General features: G+C 38.9%; 1 protein-coding gene across 4 annotated transcripts in view; it reads right to left on the minus strand.

Moving 5' to 3' along the window:
• Positions 1–14,030, minus strand: part of LOC149255479 (RNA polymerase II C-terminal domain phosphatase-like 1) — a 128,374-nt gene that overhangs the window by 98,241 nt on the left and 16,103 nt on the right. For 3 of the 4 annotated variants that reach the window (XM_089460491.1, XM_089460489.1, XM_089460490.1), the window contains exons 5-10: positions 12,590–12,652; positions 3,596–3,666; positions 3,341–3,446; positions 3,135–3,215; positions 2,228–2,833; positions 2,053–2,116 (exon numbers count right to left, since the gene is read on the minus strand). In XM_089460491.1, coding sequence (XP_089316617.1) covers positions 2,053–2,116; positions 2,228–2,833; positions 3,135–3,215; positions 3,341–3,446; positions 3,596–3,666; positions 12,590–12,652 — 991 coding nt within the window. The remainder of the gene's footprint in view (positions 1–2,052; positions 2,117–2,227; positions 2,834–3,134; positions 3,216–3,340; positions 3,447–3,595; positions 3,667–12,589; positions 12,653–14,030) is intronic. The other variant, XM_089460492.1, reaches the window with a different exon arrangement.

Raw genomic sequence — 14,030 nt, forward strand, 5'->3', positions numbered from 1 at the left:
GTTCAGCAGGAGCACTCTTGAAATGAAATGAAATGAAATGAAATGAAATGGGCATGTAATCATAATAGGTGGCATACAAGGGAGTGCATCAAGAACATCCATTGTAAATTTTAAAATACAAGAAATCAGTACACAACTCCTGAGACTCGGGGAGGATATGTCTTGGTCAAACTCAACCAAGACTTGCCTCAACCTGCCTCGCAAACTCAGCACTTGGCAGACTCAGTAGATACACCAGTATATTTTTGTGCACAAAATTTATCATATTTTGAGTTTTTCTGTTTTCCAAACGCTGGATACTCACCTGGAAAACTCGCCTTATACTCGGCAAACACACCAGCATATTTTTTGTGCACAAAATTTAACATGTTTTGAGTTTTTTTTGTTTGTGGAGTCTTTGACAAGTCTGAGCCTGACAACTTTGGTCTTGAATGAAACTTGCAAGTTGAATCAACGCAAATATCCTACTTTATGGAGCCTGCCCAACCAAATAAGGAATCTTGGCATGTTAAGCATCCAGACCAGTGTTGCAGGAACCATCCCCCCCCAAGGATCCAAAGGCAGATCCGCATCCGGTACGGATCCACCACCAATCCTTCGGCGGAACCGCAGATCGGAAAATCGGATCTGCGGTTCCTCCTTTTTTTGGCGATTCCTGCAAAATTGGATCTGTGGGGGCCCGATCCACAGCTCCTACTACCCAATCCGCGGTTCCTACTTCCCGATCCGCAGATCCGAAAAGGATCGGGTGCGGATCTGTGGAGGTTCGAGCGTGTATCCACCGCGGATCCGAGAGAAGGTAGACAGTTCCGCGGGGCTTTTTTTTTTTTTGGAAATTTCAAACTATTCTATGAGGAACTTCACTTTCTGAATACTCCCAAGGTGCCCCTTGATGCTCCCTAGACGCTTCCTAGATGCTCCCTAATGGTAATGTTAAATTCTTAAAGTAAAAGTGACATTCTCCTTTATCTTTCATTTCCATCCTTTTACTTAAATTTTTACCATTACCATGAAATGACTCGGGATGTTTGAAAGTGGTTCCAACCTCATTAGACTTCATATGGAGAAAATAGAATTTCATATCCCGTTCAAAATTCAGCAGACTTAACAGTTTTCAGGATCAATGGGATTGTGGGGTTTCATTGGATTATATAATGTATGAGGACATGTGATTGGCATTTAATCAGGAGCAACAAGCCCTATATGTACCCCAGTGTTGGTGTTATTGATTGTTGAACTCCTTTGTCATGGCCTTAGCAATTATGCACCCTTCAATCAAGTCAAAATCATTGATCAAGCATGTTAAGCTTTCTCTACCATATTATAAAGCTTGGATTAAGTTGTTTGATCAAAATTAGGCAATGTTGACTAAAATCCCTATAGAATTGAAGTAGAGGCAAGGGCTAGACAAGAGAAGAGAAATCTAGATTGTAGATGGTTGATACTGGATGCCATATCTATCTTGATTTATGTAAAAATATGCATGTTTTCATGTCTTCTACAACTAATTTGGTATTTGGGATGTTTGTTTTGAATATAAATGCAAAAAAATATAAATATATATACATATAGTAGACGCTTTCGAGACGCTTTGCTTCCTAGATTTTTGGAAAATGACTCTTCTGTGTCCCCGCTTCATGCAACATTGATCCAGACCCATCAAATATACATAGCAGTTATTTCCAGGAGATGAGGGACAACCGGAATGTAGAAGCTTGAACCAATCAATATATAATCCCAGAAACAGTTGTTGTCAAAGGCTTGTAATCTTTCAAAAACTTGTATCAAGCATAAAGACAAAAAGTCTACTGAGTTCATACACAAGGAAAACATCTTGTAACAAACTCATACATGATGCTTAGAGAGAATTAAAGATAAATGTACATGTTAGACAACCTATATGCAGGAAGTGTATGCCATGAAAACAACGAGGACAAAATATACAAGTAAAAAGCTATAGAGACTGAACATGTACAAGGTAAGTGATATGATTTCTGCTGCATTGGAAAAGCTTTGTATCTATTTTATATTTTCTTCCAGAAAAAGAAATACCTGAATGGGAAAATGAATCCGGAATCATGTGATTGTTTTTGAGTTTTTCATCTCCAAAATATCCCTGCAGAACAAACAAACTCAAGCAGCAACCACATCAAAAAGTACGCTCAAGAGAAATCATCAACAATCTATTACTCAACGCATTGAAATGAATAAAAAGTGAATTACCCACATCTTCAGGTAACCGCCTTTTAGATTCATCAAAACACCTATCATTGGCAAGAGAATTCTCTGCACCATGATAATATGAAGGTTGCGGGAGCCGTTGCTTATCAAAAGAGAGAGAATCAGGTTGAAGAGGAGGTCCTTGAGATGGCCTTGTAATTTGCCTAGGACTCATCTCCTCCTCTGGTCCAAGCCATCCACCAGGAGCTTGATTTGGGGGCAATGTAATTTTCAATGGCCTAACTGGGAAAGGAGGATCAACAGAATTATGTTTCCCAGTGTCTTGGCCATGCTGTAATATGAGAAGCCGCCTTCTTGTATCCGGATCCAATTCAGTATCATGGACTTCACCTTCTTCTCTACTTGGTGAACCTTGCACACCAGATTCTATAGCATTATGAGTTTGAGGAACAAAAGGTTTAACTGCTGCAATCCCCTGAGAATATTCTTGATTCTGCTCAATTGCAGGATCCATACGAGAAGGTTGTGCCTGACTGTTAGTTGAAGGTACAACAGTTGGTTGCATCTGATCAACCGGAGGTGTTGTCATTTTTATATCTTGATTGTCTACACCATTAGAGGTAGTGTCAGGTTGTACAGCTGCATTCGATTCCTATAATAAATCCAACAAGAAGTATACTTTTACTATATAGCAAAAATGCATAACAAGAATCTGACTCGAACAGGCACATTAATGTCCAGATGATTGTCACTAGGAGCAGATATGTATTCAAAATATAAGCATAACTAGAGGCAAGATGCAAAGAAAAGTGTTCAGCATTGTAACTAAAACCCATATTTTACAATTGTAACACAGCAAAACAACCCTGTTTATAGTGTTTCTAAACCCCTTATTTACTTGCCGATCATTTTTCCAAGTTAACACTGACAGAGGAAAGAGTACAAAAATATACTTGTGGGATAAGCTTCCTTTCCACCTCCGAATCAGCCATGCCCTCTGGCAAAGGTAGATCTCTATTCACATTGAGATCATCCTGATGGGAATCACGGCACATTTAATTCAACAATTCAGAAGTTAAACTTAAAACAGCTTTACCAAAACAATACGCTCAAAAAAGCAAGCCAAGTAAGGAAAGAATATGGGCCAGAGATAGATTACATCTGAAATCAAATAATTGCTGACATCAGGTGCGGGAGGAAGACTTTTTACATCAGCTTCATAAAATACATCAGCCATCTTTTGCAAAAGACCCTCATCAAAATCCCTGCCACAAAAGAAATGAAAATAAATCATATTAAACATCTGACCTGCTCAAGAACAAGATTCTAAGAGAATTCACCATATCAGATGACAAAATATGTTTGAAGAGTTCCAAATGCATTAGAATGTCACAATCAAAACTGTGTTACTCACTTGAAAAAACCACCTCGTACATTACAAGCAACGTTCCTTGCAACACACAATACTGGAACAGGGCAACTGGTCTGTACATCCAAAACAATTATTTGATAAGCTTCACACAAATATTACAGAAAACAAAATTCAAAGGCAAATATTTATATTTACAGAAACTCTGCACATATTGATAGCAGAAGCAGAGATGCTATCAAAACAATACATCTAGCTTTTTTTAACATTTTAGACATGTCAGATGACATGGGGCTCCGAAGACCTTGCACACTCAACAACCCACCAGAAACATTAAATGGGGCCTAATTTAAACATTTGAAAGAAATAAAATGCATCTGCCATGGAATTTTGGACCTATGTCACATTTATGTGCATAACAACAAAACAGTTAAGGTGCAACTCAAACATGACCCTTTAAAAATATCTCAAATTACGATCATTACTAGATTTTATATTCTTAAGCAAACAAGAAAAATGCATAATGGTGGATAATGTCAAGATAAATTAATCCTAGTATATCCCTAGGATTGTATTTTATTGCATGATTGAAACCCCCAAGCCCCTTTGAAAAGTAGACTTGCCAACATTACCCGTCTTACCTATTTGGATTCTCATTTATTTAACACAAGCATACCAGACTCTTAACTATTGGAATCATAACTGATATGGCATCCAACATCTGTAGCTCCAGATCTGATAAAAAAATGTTATGAATAATCTCATTGCTAGTACTTTGGAAGTCTGAACCAGTGTTGTTAAAATCGCGATTTTATCGGAAAATCGCGATTTTTTCCTCTGCCCGATCAAATCGCGATTTTTATCCGTAAAAATCGCCACTTTTTTTTATACCGATTTTTATTGAAAAAATCGCGATTTTTTGAAAATAATGAAAAAATCGGCAGAGGCGCGGGCAGCGGGCTTTTTATATGCAAAATCGATTTTTTTTTTTATTCATTGTGCTGTCCGCGCGGAGGAGGAGGAGAAGAGGTGAGGGAGAGGAGCTGAAGGGTTTCCGTCGGATTTGGGAGCGAATCCAAGCGTTTTTAGGAGGAATCCAAGCCAAGATCACCAATTTGTCCATAAAAGAGGTATGTAGATTAATTTTTTTTGGTTTTGCTTCTGTAAAAACTTTGGTTTTCATTGTTTTTAAAGAATTTTTTGAAATTTTTCATTGATTTGGGATGGGTAATTTTTTATGACTATGAGAACCAATTTTTTATTTTTATTTTCTCATTTTTTTTAAACATTGTTTATTTTTTTTGAATTTTCATTGTTTTTTGGCATTTGCCATTGGCATTTGGTTGGGTAACTTGGGTTTAGAAATTGGGATTTTGGAAATAATTAACTTGTAATTTTGTAAATGCTAAATTGTAATTTGTATTATGTAATCCTAAATTCCTATTTCCTAATCCTTATTTTTCCATAGGTTTGCAAATTCAAAATTCAAAAACAAACATGCCAAGGAAATTGGATCCTTTCTGGGAATATGGTGACCCTAAAACTCCGAATGATAGACAAAACTTGTATTGCAAGTTGTGTGGAAAGGAAATATTCGGGGGGGTGTACAGGTTGAAGTTCCACCTTGCACAAATCCCTGGACATGATGTGGGGCCCTGTCTAAATACAAATGCTGAAATTATCCAAAAAGCCATGAGAGCATTGGGAGAATTAGAGCACACTAGAGAGGCCAAAGAAGAACTCAAAAGGCAACTAAAAAGGTCAGTTGAAGGAAGTGGGCCAAGTGGCACTGGTTCTACTGCAGCGTCAGTCAATCCGGTAGCTGCATCATCATATTTTGTTCCTCGAACCACACCTGGTTCACAACCAACTATTGGTTCAATGCTAAAAAGAACTGAAAAAGAACAAGCTGACAAGTTGATGACAAAATTTCTCCTCTGGAGTGATATTCCTTTCAGCATTATAAGGAATAATCCATTTTTCCAACCTACTATTGATGCTATTGCCAGTGTTGGCCCGGGGTACAAAATCCCTTCTCTTCATGATTTCAGAGGCCGGCTTCTTCAAGATGAAAAGCGTGACTGCACCCAAAGATTGGAGGATTTTAGGGCATCATGGGCACAAACAGGATGCACTGTTATGTCAGATGGTTGGACTGACCAAAAGGGGAGAACCCTTATAAACTTCTTGGTTAGTTGTCCCAAGGGGACTATGTTTATCAAATCTGTTGATGCAACTCATCAAATCAAAGATGCAAGAACTTTATGTGATTTGCTGGATGTGTTTATTTTGGAGGTGGGTGCAGAAAATGTTGTCCAAGTCATAACGGACAATGCTGCAAATTATGTTGCTGCTGGTAGAATGCTTATGGACAGGCATCCTGCTTTATTTTGGACACCTTGTGCTGCCCATTGTATTGATTTGATGTTAGAGGACATAGGGAAAATTCCCTTTGTCAAAGAGGTTGTTGATTCATCAAAAAGCATCACAAAATTTATTTACAATCACACATCTGTGCTTAGCTTGATGAGAAAATGCACCAACAACAAAGAGTTGGTGCGCCCCGCCATTACACGGTTTGCGACGAGTTTCATATCTCTTCAATCCCTCTTGAATTCTATGTGGGATTTGAAGAGAATGTTTCTTTCAGAGGAGTGGCGTGCTTCGTCAATGAGCCGCAAACCAGAAGGAGAGGCCGTCTGCAGACTAGTTTCATACCAGGAAGACTTCTGGGCGGGAGTGCAGGAGGTGTGCGCTGTTACAGAACCTTTGGTAAAGGTTCTTCGGTTGGTTGATGGTGAGAAGCCCGCAATGGGCTATTTGTATGAAGCCATGGACAGGGCCAAAGAAGCCATTCGGTCCTACTATGATGATAAGGGAGATGATGGGTTTCAGAGACAACTCCTTCTATGGGAAGTCATTGATGAGCGATGGAACAACACACTCCATCGTCCCATTCATGCTGCTGGGCTTTTCCTAAACCCTGCATTTTCTTATGCATGTGGGTTTAATTTTGATGTTGAGGTCGTGGAAGGATTATTAACCTGTGTCCAGAAGATGGTGAGATCTCCAGAAGAACGTATGGAGATCTCTAGACAAATTGAGCAATATAAGTTGTCAGGTGGCACATTTGGCTTTGAGATGGCTGTCATTGATAGGACGATTAAAATGCCAGGTATTTTTTAGTTTGTAGTATGTACTTTGTAACTTTGTTTCAAATTTCATTGTTTCTTCAAATTCCATTTTTTTCTTATGTTTATTTAAAATTTTATTTGTAATTTTGTTGTAGACGCATGGTGGAAGATGTATGGTGGCAGAGTACCCCTTTTGCAAAATCTTGCCGTACGCATCCTCAGCCAAACATGCAGCTCCTTGGGATGTGAGCGCAATTGAAGTGTATTTGAAAAAATACACAACAAGAAGCGCAATAGGTTAACACTTAAACATTTAAAATATTGCAAATTTCCAAATAAATTTTTGAATTCATTAAAGTTTTAAACAATATTTTTTTTATAATATTAATTATTAATTATTAATTTATTATTTCATGAACTTTGTACAGGTTGGAGTCCCATAGACTTAATGACATGGTCTATGTCTACTACAATCTTCGATTGTGGGTGAAACAACTAGAGAAGACACCTGATACGGAAGCCATCTCATTGGATGGGATTGACACCACTGCTGAATGGAGGGTTGAGACCGAGAGGCCTCTCATGGATCCCACTGAGGATTGGTTAGTGCAGGATGAGGGGGAGGAGGAGGGGGAGGAGGAGCAGGAGCAGGAGCAGGAGCAGGAGCAGGAGGAGGAGGAGTTGGAGGAGCAGGAGGAGGAGGTGACACCGCCTACCCGGGATACCCGGGCTACCACTACCACCAGTAGAGGACGTGGTCTCCGTCCACCTCAGCCTCCTGTAGCTGCTACTACTAGTTCTTCAGCTTCTAGAGCACGTCAGACTCCACTGCCATTTCCACCAGCACAGGCACCAGCTTCTACATCTAGAGGGAAAGAGAAAGCTGTGCCATTTTCTCGCAAGAGGGGCAGAGGAAATCAATAGGATTAGACTTTCATTTTATTGTATATGACATTATGACATGATGAGATACATTATCATATTTTTTGTTGATATTTTGAGGCTGAGTTGGACTTGGGACTCAGGACTTACTATTCAGGACATGATTCAATGTTATGTGTGATTTTAGCGCTAGAAATGATATTAAACATCTTATATATTAGTTTTTTTATCATATTTATGTGTCAATGTATTTATTTTATGTTGTAGATGGTTTAGATATGAAAAAAATGAAAAAAAATGAATATTTTTGTGCCAAACGCTTTTTTCCCGCTTTTTTCCGCTTTTTTCCCGCTTTTGTCGATTTTTTCCGCTTTTTTCCCGGCGCCGATTAAAATCCCGATCGCGCTTTGTGCAACATTGGTCTGAACTATTGTCTATAGATCAGCTTGCGGTATAAGACCAATAAGAAAATTCTGGTTGGAAACCACATCAAAATATTACTAAACATATTTTACTAATTTCTCTAGGAATTGTTAAGGATGGGACTGCACTTCAATAGGTGGTCCTTAAACTTAAACCCAGAAGAGGAGATCCCATCCACAGTCATCGTTGGGTAAGACTCACGCACCTCCCTCTCGACCTCTAAGGCAAAAAAATCCCTCTAGGCCATAGGGACTAAACTGTGAATGTAATGTTCCAAAATAGGAAAAACAATGATATGCAAGCAAATAACAATTTTTACCACAGAAATTTCAAAACAATTAGAAAACGCCCATAACTATCATAAATACGGAAGCAGCTGAGCCATTTTATTATAAACTGGTGCAAGAGTACAAAATATGGAAGGAATGCACATGGCCTAGGAGCTACAATCAACTGACCAACAGCTGCATTGCGCAGTCCCCAGCAATTTTGAATTGTATGTTGCAAAGATATGGCTGAAAACCCCACCTTCGATGCTCAGAAAATTCTGCAAATTTATATCTAGGCTCCTCAGGCAAAACCCACAAAAACCCAAAAATGGTTTGGCCTGATTTTGACCTCCCAAAATCAACTCCCAAAATCGACCCCCAAAAGGCACTGTGCAGTCCCCAGCAATTCTGTACTGTCTGTTGCCAAGAAGAACAGGACCAAGCTAGAGCCCACTGCAAACAAAGGCATCTTTGTGGGTTATAGCAAGACCTCGAAAGCTTATCGAATTTATATTCCTGCGCAGAGGAAAGTGGTTGTCAAGCGAGATGTAAAATTCAAGGAGGAGAGAGCTTTCAGGAGGTCACAGAGTTAAAAGTATCCAAAGTCACCAGACCCTCGGGAGCAGCTGAGTCAGTCACAGGGATCCAGTGGTCAGGGATCAAGAGGTACATCGATTACAATGTCAGGTCCATCAGTGAGCAATGGCTCTCAAAGTCAGGTGGGTGGTTCTTCAGGCAGCATGCAGGGCAATCCGCAAAGCAGTTCATAGGGTAGTACACTAATGGACAGTTCGCACGGTACTTCAGCATCTACAGGCACAGATTCAGGCATGAGATCAGTTGGCAGGGCTTCTGAAGTTCAGGCTTCTGAGGATGATGAGGATTCTTTCACTCCGGTGGGAGAAGTATGCTCAAGGAAGAGGAAGCCTAAGTGGCTTCAAGATACCTTGCGCGAGACCACATCAATTGTTGGCCCAAAGAGACAAGTTAGAGAGAGTAAACCACCTGAGCGGTTTTGTAGTTACATGGCATTGGTAACAAGCATTGTTGACTCCGAGCCTTCTAATTATGAGGAGGCAACTAGCCAGCAAATCTAGAGAGAGGCCATGATGGAGGAGTATTCTTCTATTATGAAGAACGATGTTTGGGAGGTAGTGCCGAGGGCTAAAGGTAAATCAGTTGTTACTTCCAGGTGGCTCTACAAGATAAAGCATGTTGCAGATCGCAGCATCGAGAAGTTCAAGGCTCAATTTGTGGCAAGAGGGTTCTCACAGGTAGAGGGAGTTGACTATGAGGAGACCTTCGCTCCCGTAGCTCGGTATACATATATTCGCTCCATTATATCGATTGCAGCAGAGATGGGTTGGAAGATCCACCAGATGGATGTGAAGACTGCATTTCTCAATGGCTTCATTCAGGAGGAGGTTTATATTGAGCAGTCGCAGGGCTTTGAGGTGCATGGGAAGGAATCCCATGTATGCAGATTCAAAAAGGCACTTTATGGCCTGAAGCAAGCTCCTAGAGCTTGGTACTCAAGGATTGATACATACTTGCAACAATTGGGTTTCACAAAGAGTGAGGCTGATCCGAACCTATACGTCATTGTGGTGGGTGAGGAGCCTCTCATTCTGGTGTTGTATGTTGATGACTTGATCATCACTGGTGCAGAGAGACTCATTGAGGGCTGCAAGAGAGATCTTACTTCAGAGTTTGAGATGAAGGATATCGGCTTGATGCATTATTTTCTGGGATTGGAGGTGTGGCAGGAGGAGGGGCATTTCTTCTTGGGACAAGGGAAGTACATTGTGGATATTCTTAGCAGATTTCACATGGAGGACTGCAAACCCATGTCTACACCTATAATCACTAACTGGAAAAAGTTTCACGCTTCTGATTCCGAGTTGGTGGATCCTACTCTATACAGACAGCTGATTGGTAAATTGATGTATTTGGTCAACACTCGACCAGATATATGTTTTGCAGTTAACACTATGAGTCAGTTCATGTGTGAGCCCAGGAGAGTGCACTGGGTGGCTGCAAAACACATTCTTCGTTACTTGCAGGGGACTGTGGATTTTGGTCTGGATTATAGACAGGGTGATGGAGTGAGACTGGCAAGGTACACGGATTCAGATTGGGCAAGTTGTGCTTCAGATAGGAAGAGTACTTCCGGGTGTTGTTTTGGGTTGGGTTCGGCAGTTGTGTCGTGGATCAGCCAGAAACAACAGTCAGTTGCATTGAGCTCAGCTGAGGCAGAGTATATGGTTGCTAGTTTGGCTAGTTGTGAGGCCATATGGCTTCGCAAGATGTTGTTTGGTCTATTTGGTCAGGCATTGAGACCTTTAGTAATTTACTGTGATAATCAGAGTTGCATAAAACTCACGGAGAATCTAGTTTTTCATGACAGGTCAAAGCATATTGAGATCAAGTATCACTTCATTAGAGACTATGTCCAAAAGGGAGCTGTCAAGCTTGAGTACATTTCCACAAATGAGCAGGTAGCGAACATTTTCACCAAAGCCTTAGCACAGGGCAAGCATGTCTACTTCAGAGACAAGATGGGAGTGGTGAGGAACACTTTCATCGATAAGAGGGAGTGTTAAAATTTGGGTACCAGATGACAAGTGGTTCCCTACGGCTTTGATCTTTGGCCTAGGGAAAAGTGTCCAAATTTATTTGTACTTTTCTCCTAAAATGACTTTATAAGTGGTAAAGTCTATTTAATTTAAAAGTGACTTCATAAATGGTAAAGTTACAATTTAAAGGTGACTTTATTAAAGTCAATGAAGAATTAGAAAGTGAAAAGGTGACTATGGAAATAAAAGGTTAAGTGAGTCTTTATTTAAGTGGGTGAGTTAAAAAATAGAAAGTGAGAATTAAATGCACATTTATTCTCATCCCTAGATCTAAATGAATTTCATCCATTAGATTTTAGGGTAACCCAAAAGGTCATTTAGAGAGTAAGAGGAGAAGAGAAGAGAAAAAGATCAATTCATTCTTTCATGAGCATCTTGAGAGAAAGAGAAGAAAAAAAGATCAATTCATTCTTTCATGAGCATTTTGAGAAAAAGAGAAGAGAGAGCAAGGAGAAAATTTCTAAGCAGTGAGGAAGTGAAGGAGAACAGCAAGAAGACATTTCAGCAAATCTGGGCAGCAACATTTATTGGCATGCATCCCAAAGAAAAACCGTATAGCAAGAGAAAGGCACAGAAATCGAAGAAGAGGCACAGTAGCAAGGTCATGAATTTCGAGGCAGTCGTACTGCTAAAATCTGTACAGTCCGTACGGCATGTTCTGGGAACAATTTTCAAGGCAGATAATACAGCATTTAATGCTGTTTTATTGCTAGAAAAATTTATGTTTTGGCCGTTTGCTGATTGGCACAATTTTCGAGGTGGAGTTCAAGCACAGAAATCAAGATAAGTTGAAATTTGTGGTTGCTGAAATTTTTACTGATATTTTAGTTTCTCTGTAAAAGCATTTTCAGAAATAAATAACTCTCAAACTGATTTTCCCCAAGAACTGTAGGGGGTTTTTCCAGGATCACATTGACCAAAAATCACTATGTTATTTTCTGTGTGTGGCTGTCATAATTTTGCTGTGCTTTATTTCTGCAATTTCAGCAGTTGTGAAATCTCTAAATTTGTGTTTTCAGAAAATATTGTCATTTCTAGATTTTAGAATTTTTATCATGCTTGGATTTAAAACTAAATGCATGGAGTGACAAGGAAACTAATAACGGGAGTGGGGGTTGAAATTCTTCAAACAGTTTGGATCAAACCCAAGAGCAAGAGAAAATCCCAGCAGAAGTTCCACGGAACCAAACAAAGGAAGCTGCCTCAGAAAAGGAGAGAGAAGCCAAAGATCTGAAGGGTGAAATCTTTTCAGACGCCCTCCCACTGGTAGAGTCCCGCCTACATCCCCCTCGTATGCAGGAGTGCACTGGAACGCCATCCTTCAACTCGCCCCAGCTTACTCAGGGAAGAAATCCAAATCTGGAATGCAGAGAAAGAAAAACTGAATGGAAAAAAGATCTAGGCTACCAGTGCTCACTTGCTAGATACAGATAATTCTTGGAATGACATGAAGTGTTTCTGTCTGTTTTGTCTAATACTAATGTTATTTTATCGGTTTAATAAGCAATACACCTACAAATTTTTTAGTCAAAGAAAATGGATAGGCCTTCACAATGTTTTTTTATGATCTGTGACTCTACTTATCAGTCAACTTCAAGCTATGGTTTCTTAGAATATATCACTTTTGTAACTGTAGTTCTTTTAATACAGAATCTTAACCTTTGCTGTCAAATAAATAAAATTTAAATAAATTACCTTGTCATATCTTAAGCCGGAAAGCGATGAGTTCTTATTCTTTGATATTAGGTTGATGGAGAACTTAGAAGATGCAGCCAGTTAACCGCAACCAAATAAGATAAGATAAGATAATTTTATCAATGTCAAACGAATGACCAGAAAAATAAGTCAAAGGGACTGAAAAGTACATACTGTAGTACGAATATAAATTGGGAGGGCAAATGCAACTCTGAGGAAATGCATAGAGTGCTAAAAAGAAATACACACATATAGTGCTAAAAAGAAATGAAGCAGATATTGAGACAGAGATCTAACTTTTGGCTTGAAACTTTGAAAGTTGAAACGTTTAACATTTTAAATTTTGCAACTCGGATATTATCAATGTAATAGACATAGTCTAGACTCTTATTGTACATACCTATGTTTCACTAATGAAAGATGATATGATATTCACAATTGTTCACTGCTCATGGTTCATCATTTTATGATTTTAAAATCTATTTTTTAAAATTTCAATTTGTACTTTTAGTTTTTTAAAATTAATGTCCCCTTTTACATACTCACATCTTCATGTTTCCCAGTACCTAAATTTTGAAAATGGCATCTCTTTACCCATACCCAGATCTCTGAGCAACTATGGCTAAGAGCATTGTTTTTAGTTCCTAATAATCCACCAATTAAAACATGAAATAAGCTTGAGACTAGGGGAATGAAGGACAACACATAAATCCAAGACAGAGTGAATGCTATCTCATTCCTTGCATCAAGACTATAAGTCAACCCACTATAGCATAGATCCATCCTAAACCCAGTATCTATTAAATATTGAGGTTTGCACCAAAGGGGATCAAAAAAACTTGAGGTGTCAACTTCAATCTTTTATCGCCAGCACATACTATTTAATAAATAGAGGTTTTCATCTCATCTCTTATGATCCCTCTCTATTTAATAATAGAGGTTCGCACCCCACTTCTTTTGATCCCTCTCGACACTTAATAGATACAAGCCTAAAATGGATCTATGTTCATTTATTGTCGTTTAAATATGTTAATAAATAATATGACATCTTTTTGACATAGTGGTAGTTTAAAAAATGACAGCTCATTTCTTTTCCTTTTATTTTATTAGTTTTGTACACATGACAGAAAGATCTCCCCCACCAAACCATTGTTGTGAACAATCTCGATAGCATCCTGATTTTATCTCGAAATCATGATTTTTTGGCCTAGCCGATGTTTTCTGATTTTTACAGATATTTTGATAGTATCTTAAATTTTCCAATGTTTGCCGATTTTTACCGATTTTATCCCAATGTTCGCAACATTGCACCAAACTGTAGAGCACCTTGCCTGTCTTGGTCCAAGTATTTACAAATTTCAGACTCTAACCAACAACATGGATCTGAATGTCTAAGATTCTAAAATAACCTGATGTTCTTTAAAATCGCTTTTGGAAAAAA

The sequence above is a fragment of the Pinus tabuliformis genome, chromosome 7 (genome assembly GCF_031772625.1).
Source record: "Pinus tabuliformis cultivar Carrire ecotype Pingquan chromosome 7, CPIR1, whole genome shotgun sequence".
NCBI lineage: Eukaryota > Viridiplantae > Streptophyta > Pinopsida > Pinales > Pinaceae > Pinus > Pinus tabuliformis.